The 22,421-nt window shown below is 38.9% G+C and overlaps 1 protein-coding gene and 2 long non-coding RNA genes across 3 annotated transcripts; 2 read left to right on the top strand and 1 right to left on the bottom strand.

The window, feature by feature from the left end:
* Nucleotides 1-20: 20 nt before the first annotated feature.
* On the bottom strand, nucleotides 21-905 carry LOC134192046 (uncharacterized). The gene is made up of 2 exons (XM_062660720.1): nucleotides 769-905; nucleotides 21-704 (listed from the first exon to the last, which is right to left on the bottom strand). Exons 1-2 carry the CDS (start codon nucleotides 817-819, stop codon nucleotides 111-113), a joined length of 645 nt encoding a protein of 214 aa, XP_062516704.1. The 5' UTR covers nucleotides 820-905; the 3' UTR covers nucleotides 21-110.
* Nucleotides 906-921: 16 nt separating this feature from the next.
* LOC134192048 (uncharacterized) lies at nucleotides 922-1,689 on the top strand. The gene is made up of 2 exons (XR_009971887.1): nucleotides 922-1,032; nucleotides 1,378-1,689. It is a non-coding gene; the product is annotated as an uncharacterized LOC134192048 (long non-coding RNA).
* Nucleotides 1,690-16,004: 14,315 nt separating this feature from the next.
* LOC134191857 (uncharacterized) lies at nucleotides 16,005-22,201 on the top strand. Its single transcript, XR_009971856.1, has 3 exons — nucleotides 16,005-16,027; nucleotides 21,985-22,061; nucleotides 22,124-22,201. It is a non-coding gene; the product is annotated as an uncharacterized LOC134191857 (long non-coding RNA).
* Nucleotides 22,202-22,421: the final 220 nt, after the last annotated feature.

Raw genomic sequence — 22,421 nt, 5'->3', positions numbered from 1 at the left:
ACCGTTGTTGATCAGTTTGATAAGGAACCCTGCCAACCACTGAATTTACCTTGAGCACAAAGCCAAAGGCCTTCAATAATGCAATCTAAAAGCCCAATCTCCTCATTTGGTCACATCTGTGCTGCCTCCAATTGTTCCAGATCAGCATACTTGTTGGTAATCACTTCTGGAGTCAGTGACTTACCATTATCTGTAATCAACTTCTTGTGACCCCAACCAAGCCTTTTCCGAAGTGCAAGCCCTATGCTTTTGGAGCCAGAATCAAATCCTGCTAGGCCCAAACTGCGACTTCTAGACACGTAATCTTTGTTGTGGAGACCTGGCCACTTGCTAGATGCATCAGGCCAGCTAACTTGGAGGCAACCGGATGACATTCTGTGATTGAGAGCACGAGACGGAGATGAGTGTACAAGTATATTGGGCAATGTTGTTGAGTCGCGTTTCTGTCCAGAAGCAGACAGGAAAGTCTTTTCCATCTGTGCAGCGTCGTGCTCTTCATCGAGATTTTCAGGCTCTATGTCACTGCTATAGCTGTCGCTGCTGCTAATGGCTTTTTCGCCCATTTGATAGGGCGGGTTTACCAAATCCCCGAGGCTTCTGCCACGAGCTCTCCGTTCGCGGACAAAGTATAGAACTTCTACTAGTGACTCGTTCAGTTGGTCGAGGCGACAGCCAATCTTACGGTCTTGAAGGCGCATGTCAGCCTGCAGTTGTCGCAATGCACAGCCGTAAGGAACAGAAATTGTGTAATCTACCTGACATACTTACGAGCTGTTGTCGTAGTCTCGTTATTGCTGAATCGAGTTCACTGTCGGACATGGTCGCGACGTTACTTTGAAGTCACGGATTCTTCCAAAGGATGGCGTCATCCACACGTCTCTGTTCTGACTCATTTGTGAATTGTCACCTTTTCCAAACGACACAGTGATTATCCGGGCTCTTTCGTCATGGCATCTTTGACGACGGTCCAAGTTGTTGAGGATTTAGCTGCTGCAGGTGACTCGGACGTTGTTTTTACGCTTGAAAATACAGGTGAGTAGGTATATTGAGGACACATATCGTCTCCTTCCAAGTGCCTGAAATCTAATATGAATTCCGATAATTCCGGTCTTGCTGTTACTATCGGTTTGCACACACTGTATTCACGACATCGGAGGTTGTAGGACTTGAGAGAAGTAGGTGGTCTTCTGGGGTGGTCGGCGAAATTCCCAAATATTTGTGTCGGTTTGTACGAAAGGATTCCGTCATTTTAGAAATTTGTGAACGTGCTTGTCTTGAATTCTTAATTTGGCGTAAGTGCGGGCTTTGATGTGTTGTGTACAATGCGGTAAGATAAGATAACTGCAGTGTTGGTGATTCTTTGTTCTTGGTCCTTAGTAGCTGGAGGTTTAACCTCGGGCAAGGGCAGGCGAAATTCTAATGTGCAGTTGTCCGAAGCCGACTCTGAAGGTGCGTGTCCAGAGAAGACAGACAAACGGAAGAGCCTAGAGGCCTATGAACAATTGGCAAGATTTGTCGCTGCTTCTGGACAATTAAAAGATATTGGACATAATATTGAAGCTCTTGCTACAAAGTTGACATTAGCAAAAGAGAAACTGGTTGCAGTACTAGCAGACAGTCAACTCTAGCTAGTGTATAGAGTGGAAAATGCTGATCATACCTAATTAATTGAAAAGACAATAGTTTGAATTTTCTGTTTTTCATGAAATGATCAAGGAGTGCTGGGTTTATTTGTCTCTTTTTCTCTCTATGCATTGTTGGTAAACTCTGAGATACCTGATTTTATCATGTGGACAGTAGTTCAAGGGGACTAGGTCTGTGTGCTGGTGCATCTGAGGGCATTGCCCTTCGTTTAGTTCCAGCAGAGCAACTTCACACCTACTACAGCTAGAACTTTGTTGCATGAAGGTTGATGAATATAGGTGCTCATGCAGGTCTTAGCTAAGTTTGTTCTAATTTGGGTGTTTGATCTCATGAGGTAGGGGGGAAATTATCAGAGCTGGAACAAGACCTCAAGCAGAGATAATAGCTCCCTTTAAGATATCACATCTTTATGATTGTACACAGAAGGTTGACAATCTTTTAGCTTGTCTGGCCACCAGGAGATCTTATTAGATTGCGGTTGTTGATATGAGAGGGTAAGGGCAGCAGAAAGCTAGGAAATGATGCCAGGTGATGATGTGGGATGAATTGAGATTTGAAAATAGTATACATTTACTAAGACTCTTGGACTTGTTTGGTCATTGTTCTCATAATGCTTGTTGACATATGGCTTGCAGCCAAATTGCAATATAATGGCTTCTTGTTGATGTGGAAGTATGACTGAGGAATGAATGGTATTTTGTGTTAGAATTATAATGGAGGGGTTATAAGCATTTGTCTTGAGTAGATAATTAAATTAAGTCAGCAACATAACAATCCTTGAGTGCTTGTTCTCTCACACTTTAAATAATGCTTAGGAGCCAATCCAAGGTTTGAGGATTTTGTAAATACACCTCCTGCAACTTCTGGATGTGGCACTGGAATTGCGTAGGTACTTTGTGTAGTTGCATGCCAAGACCAGATAGTTGTTTGTTTTAGTTATGCCAGTTTGAAGTCATCTAGTTACCCAAGGGGTGGAACGGCTAGGGTACAGTAATACCAGCTCTAGACCAACAACCAAAGGACCAGGGCGTGTGCTAGGGTTTGATTGTTATCGCTGGTATTACTTTTTCTATTGTTTGATATCCTTCGCCAGATTTTTGGTCTCATAGAATACTTGTTTTTGTTACAAAGGCCTTTAATATTACTTACATTTAATATGGATACAGTGTATGAAAGTTTGGTAGGAAATTGCAGGACTACTAATCTGCGTATCTACATTTATGACTATAGCTATTCATCAAGTTGTTATTTTGGTCATTGATGCTACTGGGTTAACCTAGTGAATGTAATTTTTTCTCTAGGATATTGTTTTGTATTATCTTTTGCCTGTGACATGTAGTGGTCAATTGCTAGTGTTTCTCAGCTGTAGGTCAACAACGCTGCTTCTTAGTTACGTTGAATAGTAGAACAATTTACTCGCAATGGCACAACAAACCTCAGACTTAACACTGGCAAACTCAGAAAGATTGGTGGTACGTAAGAACTACTGTACTGCTACTAGAAGTACATGTAGCTGGATAGGTTTGATTAGTAGACTAGTTGCTGAACCTGATACATGGCTATTATTAGAATTACAGACATGTAGTGGTCATGTTAATTAATAATGGTGGTGTTGCATGAGAAGGGTAGTTTCGTTGTGGTGTGGTACATACTGGTGTGTTAATTGTTGCTGTTGCTGCTGTTGTTGTGTGTATGTATGTGTGTATGTGCTGTGTTATGCTGTCACGGTGTGGTGGTGGTGGTGGTGGTGGTGGTGGTGGTGGTGGTGGTGGTGGTGGTGGTGGTGTTGGTGGTGGTGGTGGTGGTGGTGTTGGTGGTGGTGGTGGTGGTGGTGTTGGTGGTGGTGTGTATGTTTGTTTGCAGTGTGCATGTGTGTGTTTGTTGCAGTGTGCATGTGTGTGTTTGTTTGCAGTGTGCATGTATGTGTTACTATAGATTGGTTGTTATGTTGTTGGATTGTGTACTTGGGACTTTTATATAGCAAATTTAATTCTTGATGGTGGCTACTACTGTGGTTTCTGAATTAAGCAAAGACTGTACCTGCATTTGCTTCTCTCAACTGAGGAGTTAAATGAGTACTTGTCTTTGATTGAAACAGCAGTGGCACTGGTCGTGGCTCATTAGCCACTGGGATCTTTGTGGTGTACATGTCTTTAACGTGGGCCAGGTTCAGCATAGGCTGGAGTTTTCCTGCGCACCACACAAAAGTCTAGTTTAGGAGTGGTGGCATGATCTGATTTAGTCTTACATTTGCTGTTTGTTTGCTTTGTGTGCGTGCATGCCCATGCCCATGCCCATGTGCACATGCTTGACTAAAAGTTTTAGGCGCATTCATGCTATCTACGAGTGTGTAAGGGTAGGTGAGTCAGCATGTGGTTTGCTACAGATTTCATTACATTTCACAAATATTATGCCACACCCATTTCTGAAATTTTACTTCCCTTAATTGCCATGCAGACAACTCATGCGAAGAAGGCAACTATGTAAAAGGAACATTCTATGCCTGATTATTATTATTAAGTTTATAATTATTATAAACTTAAAACACTTGATGTTGCTTTTTTCTGCAAATAGCACAGTCTGCCATTTATTGTGTAAGCAAAATAAAGTTCTAATTTGCCTTTCCTTCTTTTTTATATAGTCTTGCAGATCAAACACTCCACCCATTAGTTTCATGGATTTACAATGCCTGACTTTGTCTTCAAGTTCCAATATGCTTGTCTCTACAAAATTTGTACTATTTTAGCTGTCTTAGACTGTCATAGAGGTCACAATTTAGGTTGTCACGGTAGTTCATTCAACTATCAAACGTCGAGATGCTGATCAACAAAATGTCACACTGTCTCTTGTGACAATCAATCAAAGCCCAGAGACATTTTCCACATTCTATTTGATTCTGGTTTCACCCATGATTTGACTCTTATACCAGAAATTCTCTCCAACAGTATTAATTAATTGTATAATCAGTTAATTCAGCTATTACAGCAAACAAAGCTGCATAATAATGAAGAAATAGAGGACATTTGGTTATCAGTAAATTTAGAAGCACCATGCAGCTATAGGATACATTTCTGTGCGCTTGTGATCACCTCATGGTCTTTCTATGGCCTTTCTAAATAAAAGAAAGATTACATTCACAAGTGGACACTTTGTTAGAAGCAAAGCTTGGGCTGGTTGGTAGTCCAATTACTTAATTAAAGTCGCTTGGCAGTTTAATGAAATCAGGCGTCAAGTAACAGAAACCCTTCTAAGCAGGTGTGCAAGTGACTACGTTAAATCTACTCATTGAAGACAAGTTCAAAATATCAAGTAGTGGTTAATGAAAGTTGTGAAATTAGTTGTGTAAGATAGGTAATGAAATATGCTGAGACAGCTAGCTATACACATAGCAGATTTCTTTATATTTTAAAATCTACACATTTGAAGTTAGTTTTCACAATGCAATCAATTAGCAGCGTCTAATGCAAGACTTGGCACCAAGTGCGTAATACATCTCAAAATCAGGCGACAACAAAACTCACCACTGATTTGACGTCAAATGTAGAAGATTGGAAAACGTCATTTGAAGCAAACGTTAACATACACAGATTTATTAGGTCACAATCTGCCATAAATTTATTAGAAGACTAATATTAACATTCAATAACAACCAATCACATTCCTCTCTTAGCCATGTGCACCAATGTGGTTTCGTGCCTTTTTCACTGAGAACTCTGTTGTGGGAATGGGAATTCTGGCACTTAACAGTGACCGTCACTGATGTTATCAGTGAGGTCCAGGCAGTGATGTTTCTTGCAGTGAGTGATAGAGATTAATAGCCTGATTGAAACTTGCAGGTATAATCTCTATGTATGTATTAACAATAACAGTGTTCTGGGATTTCACCAGCGTGCACAATTGCAAAGCTGCTGCATGGTTAAGCTTCGAACACTGCGTTTGCTACTTCATACTTTCAATAGCAAATATTGGAGTGTTTGAATACCTGCAGTTGTACTCTCTCTAGCTGTTGTCAATTCTCTTTGACAACAATTACCAGCAATTGTCGACAAGTCTTGAAGCATGCAGTCCAGGCCAAAGTCATCTGTTTGTCTTCTTACTGCACTTGTAAGTCATGCAATCTAAACATGAATTTGCTACAGTTACACACCCTCGGTCTGCATGGAACCACTGTTGTTTGTGTTTTGTATAGTTGCATGCCGTGCACTGGCATGCTGATTCAGTTATGGGCTCGCTTCACACTTATTTTTTAGGATTTCTCTTCCCTGGAATACAGTAAGTCTTCCCCTTCGTATACTAAACAATTGGCGTGCCAGTTGTTGATCCTACAAGAAAGAAAACGTCTTCTGGCTTTGATTTGTTGGCATTCATGTTAGCATGAAATTGATTTATATCGTGCAGTTTTTGCCAGATTTCTTGTTTGTAAACTAGACTTGTAAATCTCTGACATTGTAAATCGGTGACATTAGCTTGCAGTTACTAGTGCCACTTCTTTAATCAAATTCAGTATTTGTGTCTGTAAGCATGCAAATTCTAACCATGCAGCTGCTATATGGCATATGGTATGTGGTCACTGGTGTGGACCTTCTGCATGGTAATCATGACTTCACTGAAACACATGCTATAGTGTGTATGTCACACAGACTTGACCAAGTCATGTATAGATTAATTAATAAGCCACCCCTTTGTTCCTATCAGTACATCATACTTGTCATCAGTGTTAATTATCATAGGCTGCTGACTTTTCTATGGATAGCCGATGTAGACAGTATAGACAGATCAGACTTCATCCCAGCATATAGTGAAACGTTCAGTGGTTGTTTAGTTTGAAACCTTTCATGACAGTTGTAGGTGTCAGTTTTGGTTTCTATAATATGTACAAGTGTATTGTGAAGTTTACCACAATTTTTAGCTTTTCAATTTCTAAGCCTATATTGTTCTGTTTCATTAATTAAGTAACTGCAAAGGCTATCTGCTTTCTGTATTTTTTTGTGACCAATTCACTTAACTTCAATGTTAACTTGAATACATGCATGCTCTTCTTGTACACTGAGACTATAGAAAGGCCACCCTTACAGTTGAACGAGTTATATGATGGGCTCTAGCTCTGACAGCAATAAAATGGCTGTTTTATCTTGTCTCTATGATATTGCCCAGGTCAACAGAAGCAAGACGTGCAAGATGCTGTGGATCTTGATCCTGCTTTAGTTAGGGCATTTTACAACTAAACATATTAAATATGAAGTGGAAACCTACTGTGACTGTTGCATGCATGGTTTGACATGTCGATCTATCTAGCTACCACAATGCATGTGCAGAGTTGGTTGCCATGTCTGAGGGAAATTAACATTAGTGCAAAAGCTGATCAGATGACTCGAGTTCCAATCCTACAGTCACTCATAACTCAGATTATGCCAGTATAAATAATACATATATGGTATGACGTATTTGTCTGAGACTGGATTTCTCACAAGGAGTTTGAAACTTTTGTGATATAATATACGGCATTGTGTTGCATGCTGGCATATATCTATATACATTTAAATAAACCATTGAACAAAATGCATATGGATTAATCCATCCATCCATATGCTGTAAAAACAATCAGATAATGTTATCACCACTTAATTTATATTAGATGATTTCAGCACATGACATATATGAATGTACTTTGCAATTCCATCAGAATTGTGAGCATGAATAAGTCAAATTGTGAGACACTTACATGTGTGGTGTGTGTGTGGTGTGTGTGTGTGTGTGTGTGTGTGTGTGTGTGTGTGTGTGTGTGTGTGTGTGTGTGTGTGTGTGTGTGTGTGTGTGTGTGTGTGTGTGTGTGTGTGTGTGTGTGTGTGTGTGTGTGTGTGTGTGTGTGTGTGTGTGTGTGTGTGTGTGTGTGTGCACACGTTATCTCAATCTGTATAGTGAGTCTAGTTTGAAAGTTGTCCATATTTACAAATGCATTCATTATATATGTCAGATGACTTGTATAAACGGCTGGCTGCATTTCTTCGTCTAATCCAATATTCTCATGTTTAGTTTGTCTCCCTCAAAGGTGTTGGATGAGCTGGACTAATTCATCTAGCTATAGTCCACCTGAGAGCACTCAACAAATTCTCTACGTTAGCCAGAAGTAAACAACAATGAACCATACAGCTGCGTAATTACACATCAGAAGAGCAGTACATGCCATCGATCTTCAGACGATGCTAGCAATAGTCATTAAGTCAGTCAAATTGCTTGCATGCATGGTCCCAGTGCATTTGGAGAACTACTTCTTGCAGATGGCACATTGTCTTAACTTTAACTTATGATGTACAAAAAACTTTCTCTTTTATTCACTGCACTATTGAAATTATCCACACACACTTTTTATAAGAGGAAGAAACATATATATGTTTACCATGAAATTAATCATCAACTGAGAGGTCAACAATGCAAGTCAGGTTCTTTGCTTGTAGAAGGCAAGGCCTTTTGTACTGAATTCTTCCTGGAAGTTGGCATGTTCGGTTTCAAGTAGTTTCTTTAGTTGAGCTTTTCGTATCTGCACAGATAAAACAGCAGTCATTATTGTATTGGATAGGTGTAAGATGGGGGGAATATCCAGTACTACTGCTTATGTTCTAAAATATGTCAAGATGTGTAAGACTATGCAGAGCTGTCCTAACTATAGCTATACACAGAAAGCACTTCTTTTTTATTGTGCAACCACACAATACAACTTTGATAATTTCTTAACTTATTTTTGCTTAATAATAGATTTACCCTTTGGTAGCAGTCATATGTTGTCAGTAATTTGTTAGCACAACTGGATGCTGTTAGACTTTGTAGCAGTGCAGCTGCAGGTCTACACTGTTGCTGCCTTTTAATGATACATATATATTAACATTGAAAACAATAACAACAATAATAAATGTACACGCATGTACACGCAGGTATTGATTCCAGGTGATCACAACATGCAGTACTAACAGCAAACAGTGCTTCTTGGATCCAGTCGGATCCAGTGTAAAGTCATGTCTTCTGTCTACACAGCCATAATGGTCTAAGCACCACTGAGGCAGGGTTTGCCTCCAGTGCTTACGAGAGACCAAACAAACCAGTCTGATCTGGTTGAGCACTACAATAAATTGAATAATAAAACTAACAATACACTACTAAAGGTACTTTATTGACAAAATCTGGTGGTATATCAGAAATAAGATGTTGGCCATCTTAAACCACTTTGTTTACCAAACATCAGTACTTAGTGAATAGTTCACAAGTTGACAAACATGTTAACTTTAGACCAGCTAAGTTCTACATGGGTGCAGAATAACTGTCACTATATATCCCAAGACTTTCCTACAAAACCACTACCTTATGACGAGAATATAGTGTTTGAGGGCATAGTGTTTATATCTAAAGTTATACAACAGCTATGTAACTTTATCTCAATTAGCAATAAATCAGAAGCTTTCTTCTCAACATTCTTTGTTTTAATGTTTTTAACATAGCCCAGATGTGTACCCAGAGGGGTTTTGAGGCATTTTGAGGGTTCTATATATGACCCCATCAGATGTTAGGCAATCTGGCGTAATCCCAGAGGCAATATACTGTAACACTGACAGATTTTCTGTTCATCGCACCAGTTTTTAGAAACCTCAAGGCCAAGCCTTAGTTTATAAGAAACATCAACAAAAAGTATATTGAGCATGCTTGATGTTTGAGAGCCTAATTTGCTGAGTAATTTTCTTCATTTAGCTCCATTGCATTCTACCTTCATATAAGGTTTCTTACAGCAAATTCAAGAAATAAATACCTAATAATTACGCTGCTGCATATACATGTGTCACTGTCGGCTGATGATAAATTTGAACATTGCAGTTTATTTCCTAGAAAAAGACATTACAGTGCACATGCAACATTACTTTCAATGTGCAAGCCGTCTGAAATCCCATTCCCCTAGCTGTAACCAACTTGTTCGGTCACAACAGTATCATCTCAGTGGCAATTGGATTACTGTTTCTGTACCATTGTTAAATATCATCAAGTCTGGTCATACTATTAATCATAAAGAGATTGACCCATTACAAAAATACATCTGCATGACACCAAATGGTCATTTCAATAGATTTCATTATAGGATGACTCTGGTTTGTGTAATGCAAATGAGGGCATCAATGAAAAAGAGACAGTAAGGAGTTTTACTCCTGATCAAACTTTCTAAGTAAAGCATATATCATATCTAGATAGGGGCATCTAAACAAGTTCAAGGAAACAGCTTTTAGCAGTCAATCAAACTTCCCATAAGTTTTCATCTGGAACAGCTGCACACCATGCAATTGTCAGTTGAGGGTAAACTAGAAAGTTAGGCTTCATTGCCTAAGGTAATTAACTGTGGTTGCAGTGCACAGCGTGATATCATGAAACCGCAGCTGTCAAAAATTTCTTATTTAAAGAAAGCTGTAGCAAACCTTAATTCCTAGTGGCACATTTTTGCTAATAGAATTAGCATGCAAATACATTTATGCCCAAGTTGAAACCCTACCCAATGGCCAAATGTCAATTGGGAGGATGTAATGCTCACTAAGTGCTGTAATGCCTATTAATGTAAGTTACTAGTTCCAACTAGTGACTTACAGCAAATGGCTGTAACACAAGCTATCTAGTTAACAACCAACCACCACAACAACTAACAACTAAAGATTAATAAACAGAAAAATACGACTTTAGAGGTGGGAGTTCCAGTTTAGGTCGTGAGATTGTTCTCAGTATGGTAGTTGAGCAACAGAGAACAAGAGTGAAATGGAAAGAAAAGCTGTCTGAAGCTTGCAAGGTTAAAAATGGAGTGATCGAGAACATGCACTGCTCTTTCCCCTATTGCTTTCAATATTTTATTTGGATAATCAGTTGGTCTGGATATGGGACAAGAATAGGAAACGTGTATGTGCATGGGTGGTATTGGCTATGTTACATTGATATTCCCAATGAGCTGTGGGATGCAGAAAATGCTGGATACCTGTTCCCTATTTTCTATTGTTACCTGATACCTATTGCTCAACAGCAAACAAAGCATTGTACAGTTTTCAGTAAAAAATAGATTCTGTTACTGGTAAGTCCGGACTTTCGGATAAATGGATCTGTTCTGATGTTCAAACATCAATAAAGCACTTGGGAGTGGATATGGATTCATTTCGTCAATCAATTTTTACAGTAGAAGCAAGAGTAAGAAAAGTCTTTGGTGGAGTCAACAGAGTGCTTGGAAAAACTGGTGGGGTTCTGTATACGGACAAAGTATAGAGGTGCATAATCGATAAACAACTGTTCCCAATACTGTCATATAGGTGCCATCTGTGAGACTTAATTGGATAGGTGTAATGTAAAGAATACTATAAACAGACTAAAAAGGGTCAGGAAAAGTCTTGGCATAAAGAATTATGACTCAAGTAATAATTGTTTTAATGAAACATCAAACATTCCAAGAGGCAAATGAAAGAATTAGGGCATCAAACACAGTTATTTCAAAAGAGCTTTTTATTCAGTAAACAAGGTAGTGAGAGGGATGTTTATAACAGCTGTTGACAAGAAGTTGCAATAGCAGTGACATTGTGTACTCATCTTTTCTAACTACTATTGCCATCTATTGCAGTATTATTGCTATTGACGTTCCGATAGTGTCATAATTGTAGTTCAAATCTTGGAGGGGAAATTCCTTAGCAGAAAGGTATCTGTATAAATCTTTGCCTATAGTGCACACAAGTGCACACCTTCAACCATCCATCTACATGGATGATAGCAAATGTAAACAATGTACAGTAAGAAGTCACTATCACTATCTGACAAATAAGTCAGAAGATAACACATATGTGTCTCTTCTTGTCACTCTCTCGTGTGAACAAGTGACTACATCTGTCACTCTATATTCCCAACTTCTCTTGTTTCTGAAAAACAAGTCGAGTTTCCTGTTATAATTGTGTCTTTTCGTACTTGTGTGACTTGAAGATTGGTTTGCAGGCTGTGCACAAGAAGTATCTGGTCTTGGGAACTGATGGAATTTGCATTGTCACGAGCCTTCTCAATCTTGCAGGCATCTAATTCTACTCTTGAACTGTTGATTGAAACAATTATAACTATGACAGAGTTTTTAAATTTTAGTCTATCCTGTGCTATAAGATGGGACTAGGCATTTTTAGGCCAGCGCCATTTGAAGTCTTGTGCAATCCTAATCCTGTCTTTCCACTGTGTAGTCTGATGGCAATGGACAATTGGATGGAAGCCACGAGTAAAACCCTGCTGTTTGCGTAGACAAAGGTCTTCCATACGATCCAGATGTCCAAGCCATCTGAACAAGTGTTAAACCATCAAAAAGCCTGTGCAGTTCTATATTAGCAAGCTGGCCCTTGATGTCATTTGATGTAATTGTTCAAACTTCCCTATAGATAGCATGAACTTTGACAGTGATATATGAACGAGCATATTAAGTGTTGTGCTATTTCTTCTAGTCTCGACTCCAAGAGATGGCCCATATAGAAGCTAAAACAGTTGACTGAAAGACCACATTTTTGTTTCGGATGTTATATGAGGCAGACGGGAATGGAAAATAGGATCTTTTAGTGCTTCAAGCACTTTCCTGCTAATGCAATTCTTTCTGTGATTGTTGCATGAGTCAAAACTTAGGTCATCTAGCTGATACACTATTAATCAAGGTCTTTGAACTGTTTTATATTTTGCATGATGTCAGTTTGAAGTCCTACATGATAGTCTTACATTGATAGTCCTACATTGATATCCCAACATCTTCAGCATAAACTTTGCATGGGGCCATAAGTCGATTATTAATTCTGTCTTTTAAAACTCACGCTCAGACTGTAGCCTGCAGCAAGTGAGGCAAAAGTTTTGAGTCTCTGTTTCCACCCTCTCTCATGTTTCTGTTAGTAGTGGTGACTCATCAGCAAACTGCTATCCATTACTACTGCATCCCTCAAAAGCTTTCGATCTTTCATACCCTCCAATCAATGATTTAGTCATGTTATCTAATGCCTGTACCTTCCATTATCTTTCCCCATCTCTTGTGATACAGTACGTTGAGGTAAATATACTAAATAGAATTGAAGCCAAACACATCCCTGTGGTGACCATTTTCTACTTTAATTTGTCTCCAATTTTCATTCATATCTACTACCGCTGACATTTGATCACGAAAGGATTGAATAGCTGTAATCACTGTAGACAAATCCTTCTTTCTTTAGAGCTAATTAGACAGCCTCTCTAGCTACAAAGCCGTATGCTTTTTTGATGTCCTCAAATACTCACTCACTCACTTTACATTTGTTAAAATAGAAGCTAATCACATTAGAGACTATTACAGATTCTATATCAATTGTCAACCACTGCAGATACCATCCATGTACACCTTAAACCTTGAACCTTGAACCTGCCATACCCACTATGGGTTAGTGATGTAACATTTCTCTCAATGCTTTGTGATCTTGAGCAAGCGCTAAATTGTCAATTTGTGATTTGCAACTGTTTTAACACACACACACACACACACACACACACACACACACACACACACACACACACACACACACACACACACACACACACACACACACACACACACACACACACACACCTGGATCCTGGAATTCCACCAATATCCACTATGAGCTTCAACATCACAGCAGTTTCTGCCAGGAAGTGCGGTCATTGGCTTGTGACAGGTCAATATTCAATGATACCAGGTCTCGTTGTATGGTATCAACCCACCAGTTCTTTGGACCATGCTGAGGACGTTTCATATTATGTAACTTGCTTCTCAGCACCAACTCTTGTGGACGAGAGACATTTTTTGTTCTAACTGACCAAGCCACTGTAATCTCTAATGTTGAATTTGACGTTCAATTTGTTCTTCCTTGGCAGATTTCAAGTTGATGGTATTTCTTATCTTGTTCAGTCTTGTTACACCCAAGATAGATCTAATACAGCGCATATGAAAAGAGATCAGTCTTCGAATATCTACTTGAGTGATTGCCCAAGTCTCACAACCATATAATAAAACTGGCATCACTAGTGATCTAAAGACTTGTAGTTTTGTGTTTTTGCTAAATCCACGATTTGTGAAAACTCTATGTTTCCAAGAAAAAATGTCCTGCTAGCTTTCTGAATATGTTCAACAACCTCTGCGTGACAATCCTCGGACTTACTTACAATGCTGCCCAGATAGCAAAATTCAGAAACATTCTCCAGAACACGACCAGCCATCAAGACGTTTGCTTCTTCAGCACCAATGCTCAAGATTTTAGTTTTTTCAGTGTTGATCCTCATACCCCATTTCTTACAAGCATCATGGAAAGCATTCACCATCTGTTGCAACCTACTATTTGACGTACCTATTAGAGCCAAATCATCAGCATGCATGGGAGCTTTGATCTTATGTGTCCCTTTAGGTTTTACTCGATAGTTCATGAATAGGCAGGCCACCATCTGTTCTGTAAGCAATCTCAATGCCACCACCCTTACCCTTGTCCAGAGTATCAAGCATAATTCTGTCCACAAACAAATTGAACAAGATTGGAGACAACACACACCCTTGATGGACACCTGTGGTTACTTCAAACCTTGATGCGATTTCCCCCTATTTTGTACAACACAACCTGTTCTGAGAATGTTAGTGAGAGCATGTCTTGGTACAGAGTCAAATGCTTTTAAGAGGTCAACAAAACAAATATGTAAGTTGGATCTGTGCTCTACAGCCTTCTCAATGACTTGTCACAGTACCCAAATCTGATCAGTTGTTCCCTTTTGAGGTCGAAACTGCATTGCTCTTCCAAGAGAGAAGGTTCTATCACTGGTCTTAGCCGACCTAACAAAACATTGGCAAGGACTTTTCCAGGAATACTGAGAAATAATATCCCATAACAGTTATCACATACCAGACAGTCATTCTTTTTGAATAATGGAATCAGAACTAAATCTTTCCATTCTTGAGGAACTTTACCAGTCTTCCAGATCAAATGAATAATCTCAATTAGCCAGTCAACAAGTTCAGGTGGTCCAGCTTTGAGAAATTCTGCCACTATTCTGTCCTGACCAGTTGCCTTACCACTCTTCAACTTTCTAATGGCCTCTATAATTTCTTCATCATTGAGTAGAGTGCCAGAAACCGAACAAGGAGAAACACCAGTGTCCAAGGTCACTCGATGTGTCACATTCAACACTATCTCAAAGTGGCGTTGCCAACGAGCTAATTGATCTTCAGTTGTCAATAATTTGTGAACGTGTTCATCTAAGATCACATCAGGGGCTGCAACAACACCTTATCAAACTTCCTGAGTTTCCTAAAAACTTGCCATGCTTGTGTTGTATATAATCACTTATAAATTTCTCATTTCCTGATTTAGCCATTCCTGCTTGTCCTTTCTTACAGCATTTTACCATTCTTTGCAATTCAGTATATTTAGCACGCGATTCTTGTTTGTACTGCATGAGAACGCATCCAATGGATGTGAGCAACGTGCTTCTTATCAATTAAATCCAAAGTTTGCTCAAAATCCAATTGTTCTTTGCCCTTCTTGGTGCTACGAGATGTTCTTTTGCTCAATCCATAACTACTTTGCAAATTTCAGACCATCTGTCTTACAGTGTCACTATGTAAGAATTTGGCAACTATACTAGCCCTGTACTCACCTAAAGCTTTTGGGTCTTCCCGGACATCTCTTCTTACACCATTTGCTTGTGTGGTCACCTTGACTTTTGCAGGTTCAATACCAGCTTGCTGACAACTAACTTGTGATCATTCTCAAAATCAGGGCCTCGTTTTACTCTGCAGTCATAAACCTCATACACTATTTAACCAAAATGAAATCTTTCACACTTGGTTGCCACTAACCATTGGGAGGATATCAGGTGGCAATATGGATGTGTTTGTGCTGAAAGAGAGTGTTTGTAACTACCAACCCATAAGCATCAGCAAAGTCCACCAGTCTCATTCCATTGTCACTGGTCGTTTTAGCTAACCCAAAGGTGCCTGCTACTGGAAATCGCTTCTGCCCAATTTTAGCATTGAAATCCCCAAAAACAATCAGCAAAGAGCCTGTCTATTGCATTGCCAAATCTAACTGTTGGTAGTATAAATCTTTCATTTCACCCTCACTTTGTTCAGTTGGTGCATAGCCAACTACAACAATTAAAGGAGAACTCTCACCAAAATCAACTATCTCTCAGATGAAAGCTGTCACTTCATGACACAACCCTTTGCAACAGTTTACTGCAGAAGTTTACCGTAACGGAGAAATAAAGCATTGAAATTACCTGCGTAGACGTATTTAGTACCCGTATGTGGCGTATGCGTAACTCTGATTGTTGGTTAGCAAGGAAGACCGATATCTGTGCACATTTCAAGGTAAGGATTGTGAGACATATGGTGTCAAGTTGTGATTTATTAACCAAAACCTAAAGTAGTTGCATTGAGAGAGTAAGACTTTGCATACATACGAGGAATTGTCTGAACAACTCGTTGCCGATTCTCTGCTTCTGTGGCTGTCTGGACCGTAGGTTTCCTGCAGGAAGATACCAGGCCTTGCATCTTTCTTTCAACAAGTTTTAGTATTTGGTGAGAGTTCTCCTTTAAGACACCTGTGTCTGTCATAATATCCACCCGCATAACCCTATCCAAGATTGGGTTAAAACACTGCACTGATTTCGCGACATCACATTGCATAATCAAACCAACACCTCTTGCAGCAACGTCAGCCGTCCCAGAAACATAAAGATTGTAACCAGACTGGTCGTCCAACTCCATACAGCTGCAACCAGGCAGGTCAGTTTCAGTGATAGCACATAAAGGAATTCGAGCTGCTGCTAATTCTTGGGCAAGAAGATTGGATCGAGCAACACCTTGTAATGTCCTAACATTCCATAGACCAATCCTTAAAGTTTGGCTTCTCTTCCAGAATTTATCTGTGACATTCTTCCGTTTATGACAAGATTGAGAGATATGAACTAGATTTACTGAATGCTGCTGAGACAATAAAGTTGGCATGCAGTTTTTCACGGCAATATTTATAGAGTTGTAAAATCGTCTCAGATGGTTTCTCATAAAATTGTAAGATGTGCTGACTTCTGACAAGTTGTTGAGTTGCCATAATCAGTCAGAGGTTTCATGACAACCCCTTCCCATGCATACAACTCCTTGATCCCAGGGTTGCCTCTAGATCTTCGGAGTCCAGTAATATTCCTGGCATCATTGGTTCTTTTCCATGCAGTGTCACTCCTACTTCTGTCCACACGCAGGGGAATGTGCCCTGTTCTGTGAGTAGTAGCATATAGTCACTCAAATGACCAGCTTGCTGGGCTAGTGCATCCCAGCCTCACACTGTCCTCAGCTTGCCAAGGCTGAAGTGAGCATGTATTTCCTCCCCCTGGTCAGGGAACTACTGGAAATACAAGGTCCCATGGGGTTCAGTGAGAGGACTTTCACCCTACACACCGGCAGTTCTAAAGATTTGAAGACAGGTGTCCTGCCTCCAGAGGCAGGGCCTCCGCCTGAAGCTTGCATGGCCAGAGCATCCACGGGCACCAGCTAAGGCACAGCCCTGGGACTAGACACCAAGGCCCACAAGTACCTGTCTGCTGCAGGATGTAATTTTGCCAAGTCAGAGGTCTTGTCCTTCCTCAGTCGATGACAAGGTACTCATTTATACTCATGAGTTGAGAGAGGCAATTGTGTGTGAGCTTCTTGCCTAAAGAAAATTATGCCATAGCTTGTCATCACTGTGACTTGCAACCTTGATGGGTCCAGGTCCCGGATGTATTCACTCTCTAGGATGACTCTCTAACCAACTGAGCTATAGTGCGTGCACACACACACACACACACACACACACACACACACACACACACACACACAATGCCTTACATACACACTAATAAACACTACATAACTAAACCCAAAATATGTACAGATACATAAAAGAATGAGAAACTATCCAGCAATCCACTAGTCTGCTAAATAAAAGGTTTCTTGACTGTGCTATAATTTCACAAAAGTAATCATCTTGATGACACCTTGGCACCTTCAATCAAAATGTGCAGGTAAGGTAGGTTTGCTCTAACGTTTGCTAATTATGGGGGCAAATTTTGTAAAGAATAATGGTAGAAATACCTCACCTAGCTAGATCCAACTGATTTTTGCTTTAGCTAGGGACTAATGAAAATACAACAGGATGTCAGTTATTCAAACGCCAGTTATCTGAAAGTGTCAGTTAACCAAACATGGAGTGCCTTAGACGCCCTTTAGAAGTACACACTATAAACTGTTACAAGCATAAATAACAAAGTGTAAATGTCAAGTTAGTAACATTATATGGTAAACTACTTTCTCATTATTACCTTATAATAAAGTGCAGTTAAGTTTGAGTGTTTGTGCAATAGTTGTTCAGTATACATAGATTTTGTTTAAATTAGTGTGCATAGGCAGCCTTGGAGGACACCTGTTGGTGCACCAGGAGAGTTAACGTCAGTTATCTGAAATATTCAGAGTTATGAACAGAATTGGGTCCCAAACTGTTTGGATAACTGACATATCCTACTGTACTGATTCAAATGTTGAACAAGACGCTAATCTTGTAAAAAGTAATAAGTCATAAATCTGCAATAAGTTAATCAGTTACAAATGCAACAAATGCTTTGTGCTTGTTTTGAGTTTCAAGATGAATATTCAATTTGTACTCTAGAATCCTCTTGCCAGCAAAAGTAACTTCTGAAGCACACACATTGCAGTACATACAATATGTATATGTTAGTTTGCTTAGTGCAGATAACAAACATTCTGAATTTCATAACATGCTTCCTCTGGTCACATTTTAGACAGTCTGGTGTCTGGCACACTGTCAAGGTGGCAAAGAGATAGACCATACTCCTTGCATTAATGCACTTGCAACAGGCATAAGAAAAGAACAATTTGTAGCCAAGGCCAGCTGAGTTTATATAAAGGATTCAAAATCATTAGTGCCTTTCTACAGCTGTCTTTGCTAAATGGTAATGCTCTAGTTGCATATGTTTAGTTAAACAAGCAAGGTATGGGAAGAATTAAATTAAGTTGGGATGTACTGAGCTGTATAGCTTTAAATTTGTCAGCACAAATTATACACTATCACTTAATTAAAGTACCACTATTTCATAGCAGGTCTACACATGCCATCTCCCTGACTGTGTTTAGCTCAATTATGCTGCGCAAGTGTTGCCTGAAGTGTAATCTGTTATCGCGTAAAGAAAGTTTGACTTCAGATATAATATTACATTTTAAACTGGAGGATGTATGCCCAAACAGATACAATAGTTATCGACGAAGTTGGCACATTTCTTCAAACACTTAATTAATCTTGCCATGAAATTATACAGATATGTTAAGGTTCTGGGCAAGAATACATACAAGCTTCAAGACGAAATCTGAAAACTTTAATTGCCAAGCTAACCAATGCTGCTCTTAGAATTAACTCTTTACTTTCAAATTTAAGACTTTTAATCCAGTGTTAGAAATGGGTTGATTAATTAAGCTCAGAAATTCATCATACCCCAAAACAAAAAAAAATGCTTAATTGTACCCAATAGAGTCCTGGTCATAAACCAGTTAAAACAAGAATACTCAACGTTCGATTAACTGAAAGGAGTAGTTTGAAAGCAGTCATAACTTCATGCAGTAAACCACATGTATCTGCCCATACTTGCTGTGACTGCAACTTGGTGCCAGTGTTATACAAGGGTAATGGCAAAAAAGTCTAAACAAAAAAGAACAGTTGCCAGGACATGTTTAGCAGATCAACTCACTGTACTGTCACACTTAGACTGGGTATAAACACCCAGACACTATAGATAACTAAAAGTGCACTTAGCAGCAATGCCACCCAAACATACATATCAGAAAGTTCTCTGTGGAGACTCTGTGGCCAGTGGTTTCTTCAATCATAACTCTAAGGATTGCTTGCATCTATTTTGTCTCTGTCTGGTGTCTAGCTATTTTCAACAGTTGACCACAGCGGTTAGTTAGGAATGTGATAGACATAGCAATGCTACTGGATAAACCAAGTTCCCAATTATTTAGACAGATGGCCACAGTTATTGTAATATTGCCTGTAATAACAATGAAAATGGACAGAATCAATGTGTCTTAATATCAAACATTCATATGAATAGCTACTGATTAAAACACCTCCAAAGATTGATAAAACCACACTGTAACATAGACAAAATTCAGCTGGGTGACTTGATTCAAAGCTAACAGGAATAAAAGCTCTAGGTTTACAATAACTTCCTTATAATATAACTTCCTTGCTTCCTATCACTAACTTCCTCACGTACCCATGCATAATCACTTTTTACCACACATAACCTCTTTCAACTGTTTTACCACCATGCAATAACTACTTTTTACCCCTGATAACCACTTTTTACCTCCCCCAAGGCGCTTGGTTTTTTTCGCAGATTTTAAAGGAAGGCGTTTATTGCATGAAGTGCAGTGCTATTTGCATAAGGCAAGCACTTAATAACTTCACATAGAAACCATGCACCCAACAGCTCTGATTGGTATCTAGTACATGATATACTTGCAAGCTTCACCAATGTGGAAGAAAAGGACACATCTACGAAAAATGTGATTGCTACCTTGAAAATGAAATACCTGCATGTATCCTACATCAGTATACAAGAAGTAAAAAACAACAGTGGCCATCTTTTACCTGACTCAACTGCTTGAGTGTGCCTTGAAGTATGCCTTGTTGGTGATCGATCAATCAATCAGAGACTGGATAGTGCGGCAGTAAAAAGAGGATGACGCTTATTCATGTTGGATGTGACTGCAATATGGCATTTATAAGAGGACAGCAGTAAAAAGTGGTGCAGCAGTAAAAAGCGGTTATACGATATTCAGTAACTTCAAAAACATCTATATCAATAATACTAGCTGTCACAAAATAGACTTTAGCGTCTTATTAAAAACACAATGTATGATCTAGAAAACTGCAGCTCAAACTGCAATAAACCGTTGCTATGGCATCTACATGATCGAGAAAGCTTGTAAGAAATACAGCACAGTTACTACAGTCACTACAAATGCCCATAATTAATGTAATAGCTGTAGGTACAACAGAAATCAACCACCTTTCTCACAACAGATATGAAATTGCTTTCACTACTGGTAACATGCCATTCTAAGTTGAGTACACTGCATATGTTACATTGCCAGAAGTGTGCTGCAAGCACATGTTAACAGTTTGGTTTAATTCTTACTAAAATTCTGTAAAAGATATAGCCCTGTTTATAAGAAGTATTAAATGCCAAAGTTGTCCACACCACCTCTATACAAAGTAGTTTCAACATCATCATGTACTGCACTCCTAGCCGCAAATTAATATCCACCATTTACAAGTCAAAATTGCCACTTGTCACATCATATTCTATTCTGTCAAATCAAAGTAGTTTGTAGTCAGATCAAATTCATAAGATGTCAAACCAAATTATATATGTCAGATATCAAGTGTGTAATCTGTGAAATCAAATTGACAATATGTCAAATCAAAATTGTCATAGTCAAATCAAATCTATAACTTGTCAAACCAACTTTCTTGTTGTCAAATCAAATGCACAAGATGTCCATATTAATCTACTATTCAATGCATGGATCACAATCAATGCTATTGTGCATTCATTTCAAATAAAGCTATGTACCTCTAGCACAGCAAAATATAAAAATTAAAGCAACGTTGACAATCACCAAACCCAGTGAAATATACAAGCATATGAAAAGTGAAAGGACATAATTGCAAAGTAATTAAGGTCAATTTCCAATTGGCAAATCTTCCAATTCCATACAGCAGGCCAGTGCTTTTGGCAGTGTGTGATGCAGCACGTAGCCACATGATTACTCATCTCCACTAATGCTAATGGTATGAAAAGTCAGTTCTTTGACTTTGATTTTGTGTGAACTTAGTGTGGAGATGAACAGCTGTCAACATCTTATAAGGTGTTAATGGGACATTTTGTGCATTTGATTAGAATATTGTTAATTTTATTTGACATCGTCCAGATTTTATTTGACAGACAACAAAGTTGGTCTGACAAGATACCAATTTGATTTGACCTATGAAGATTTTGATTTGACACATCAATTTGATTTCACAGATTGCACACTTGATCTAACATGCATGAGGCTACAAATTTGATTTGATGTCTTGTGAATTTGATCTGACTATACAAACTACTTTAATTAATTTAACAGAATATGAATTTGATGTGACAAGAGGCAATTTTGAACTGTCAATAGTGTAGAGTAGTCAATCACCTACTGTCCATTAATTCTCTCAGGCATTGTTTGCTAGGAATCAAGGCAGTTCATGTTAATTCAACAGAAGAAAGAAATTATGTTCTGACAAGGTTTGATGGTAAATGATAAATTATAACTGCAACCTAGATTGCCATTTTTACTGTAATTAAATCATTCTAGAAACAGGTGAAAAAGTATACTATACCAGTTTCAGCCCAATGCTCACTGCACAGTCAGCTATCACAACATAGAGTTAAGGTCTCCAGCTGCAAGGTCATCTAATCTTATTCACTTCAGATACAGTCAAGTAGCACAGGTGCATAGCCAACCAAGCATGTAGGTTGCATGGGTTATGCATCCATGAGATACAGCCAAGTAACTGACGCTGTGTTTTCATGCTAAATTTCAGTATGGACAGAGCTATTTAGCTTATTTGTCAGAAGCATTAGCAATTTAGATGCCATTTTGCTTTCATGCC

The sequence above is a fragment of the Corticium candelabrum genome, chromosome 16 (assembly GCF_963422355.1).
Source record: "Corticium candelabrum chromosome 16, ooCorCand1.1, whole genome shotgun sequence".
Lineage (NCBI taxonomy): Eukaryota > Metazoa > Porifera > Homoscleromorpha > Homosclerophorida > Plakinidae > Corticium > Corticium candelabrum.
Note: the sequence above shows the minus strand (reverse complement) of the source record. Positions and strands in the feature narration are given on the sequence as shown.

Excerpts from the sequence above, each read along its gene's own strand:
- LOC134192046 (XM_062660720.1), bottom strand. The coding sequence starts at position 819 with ATGTCCGACAGTGAACTCGATTCAGCAATAACGAGACTACGACAACAG. Across the intron at positions 705-768 it reads CGAGACTACGACAACAGCTC|GCTGACATGCGCCTTCAAGA; the intron begins GTAAGTATGTCA and ends CGACAACTGCAG.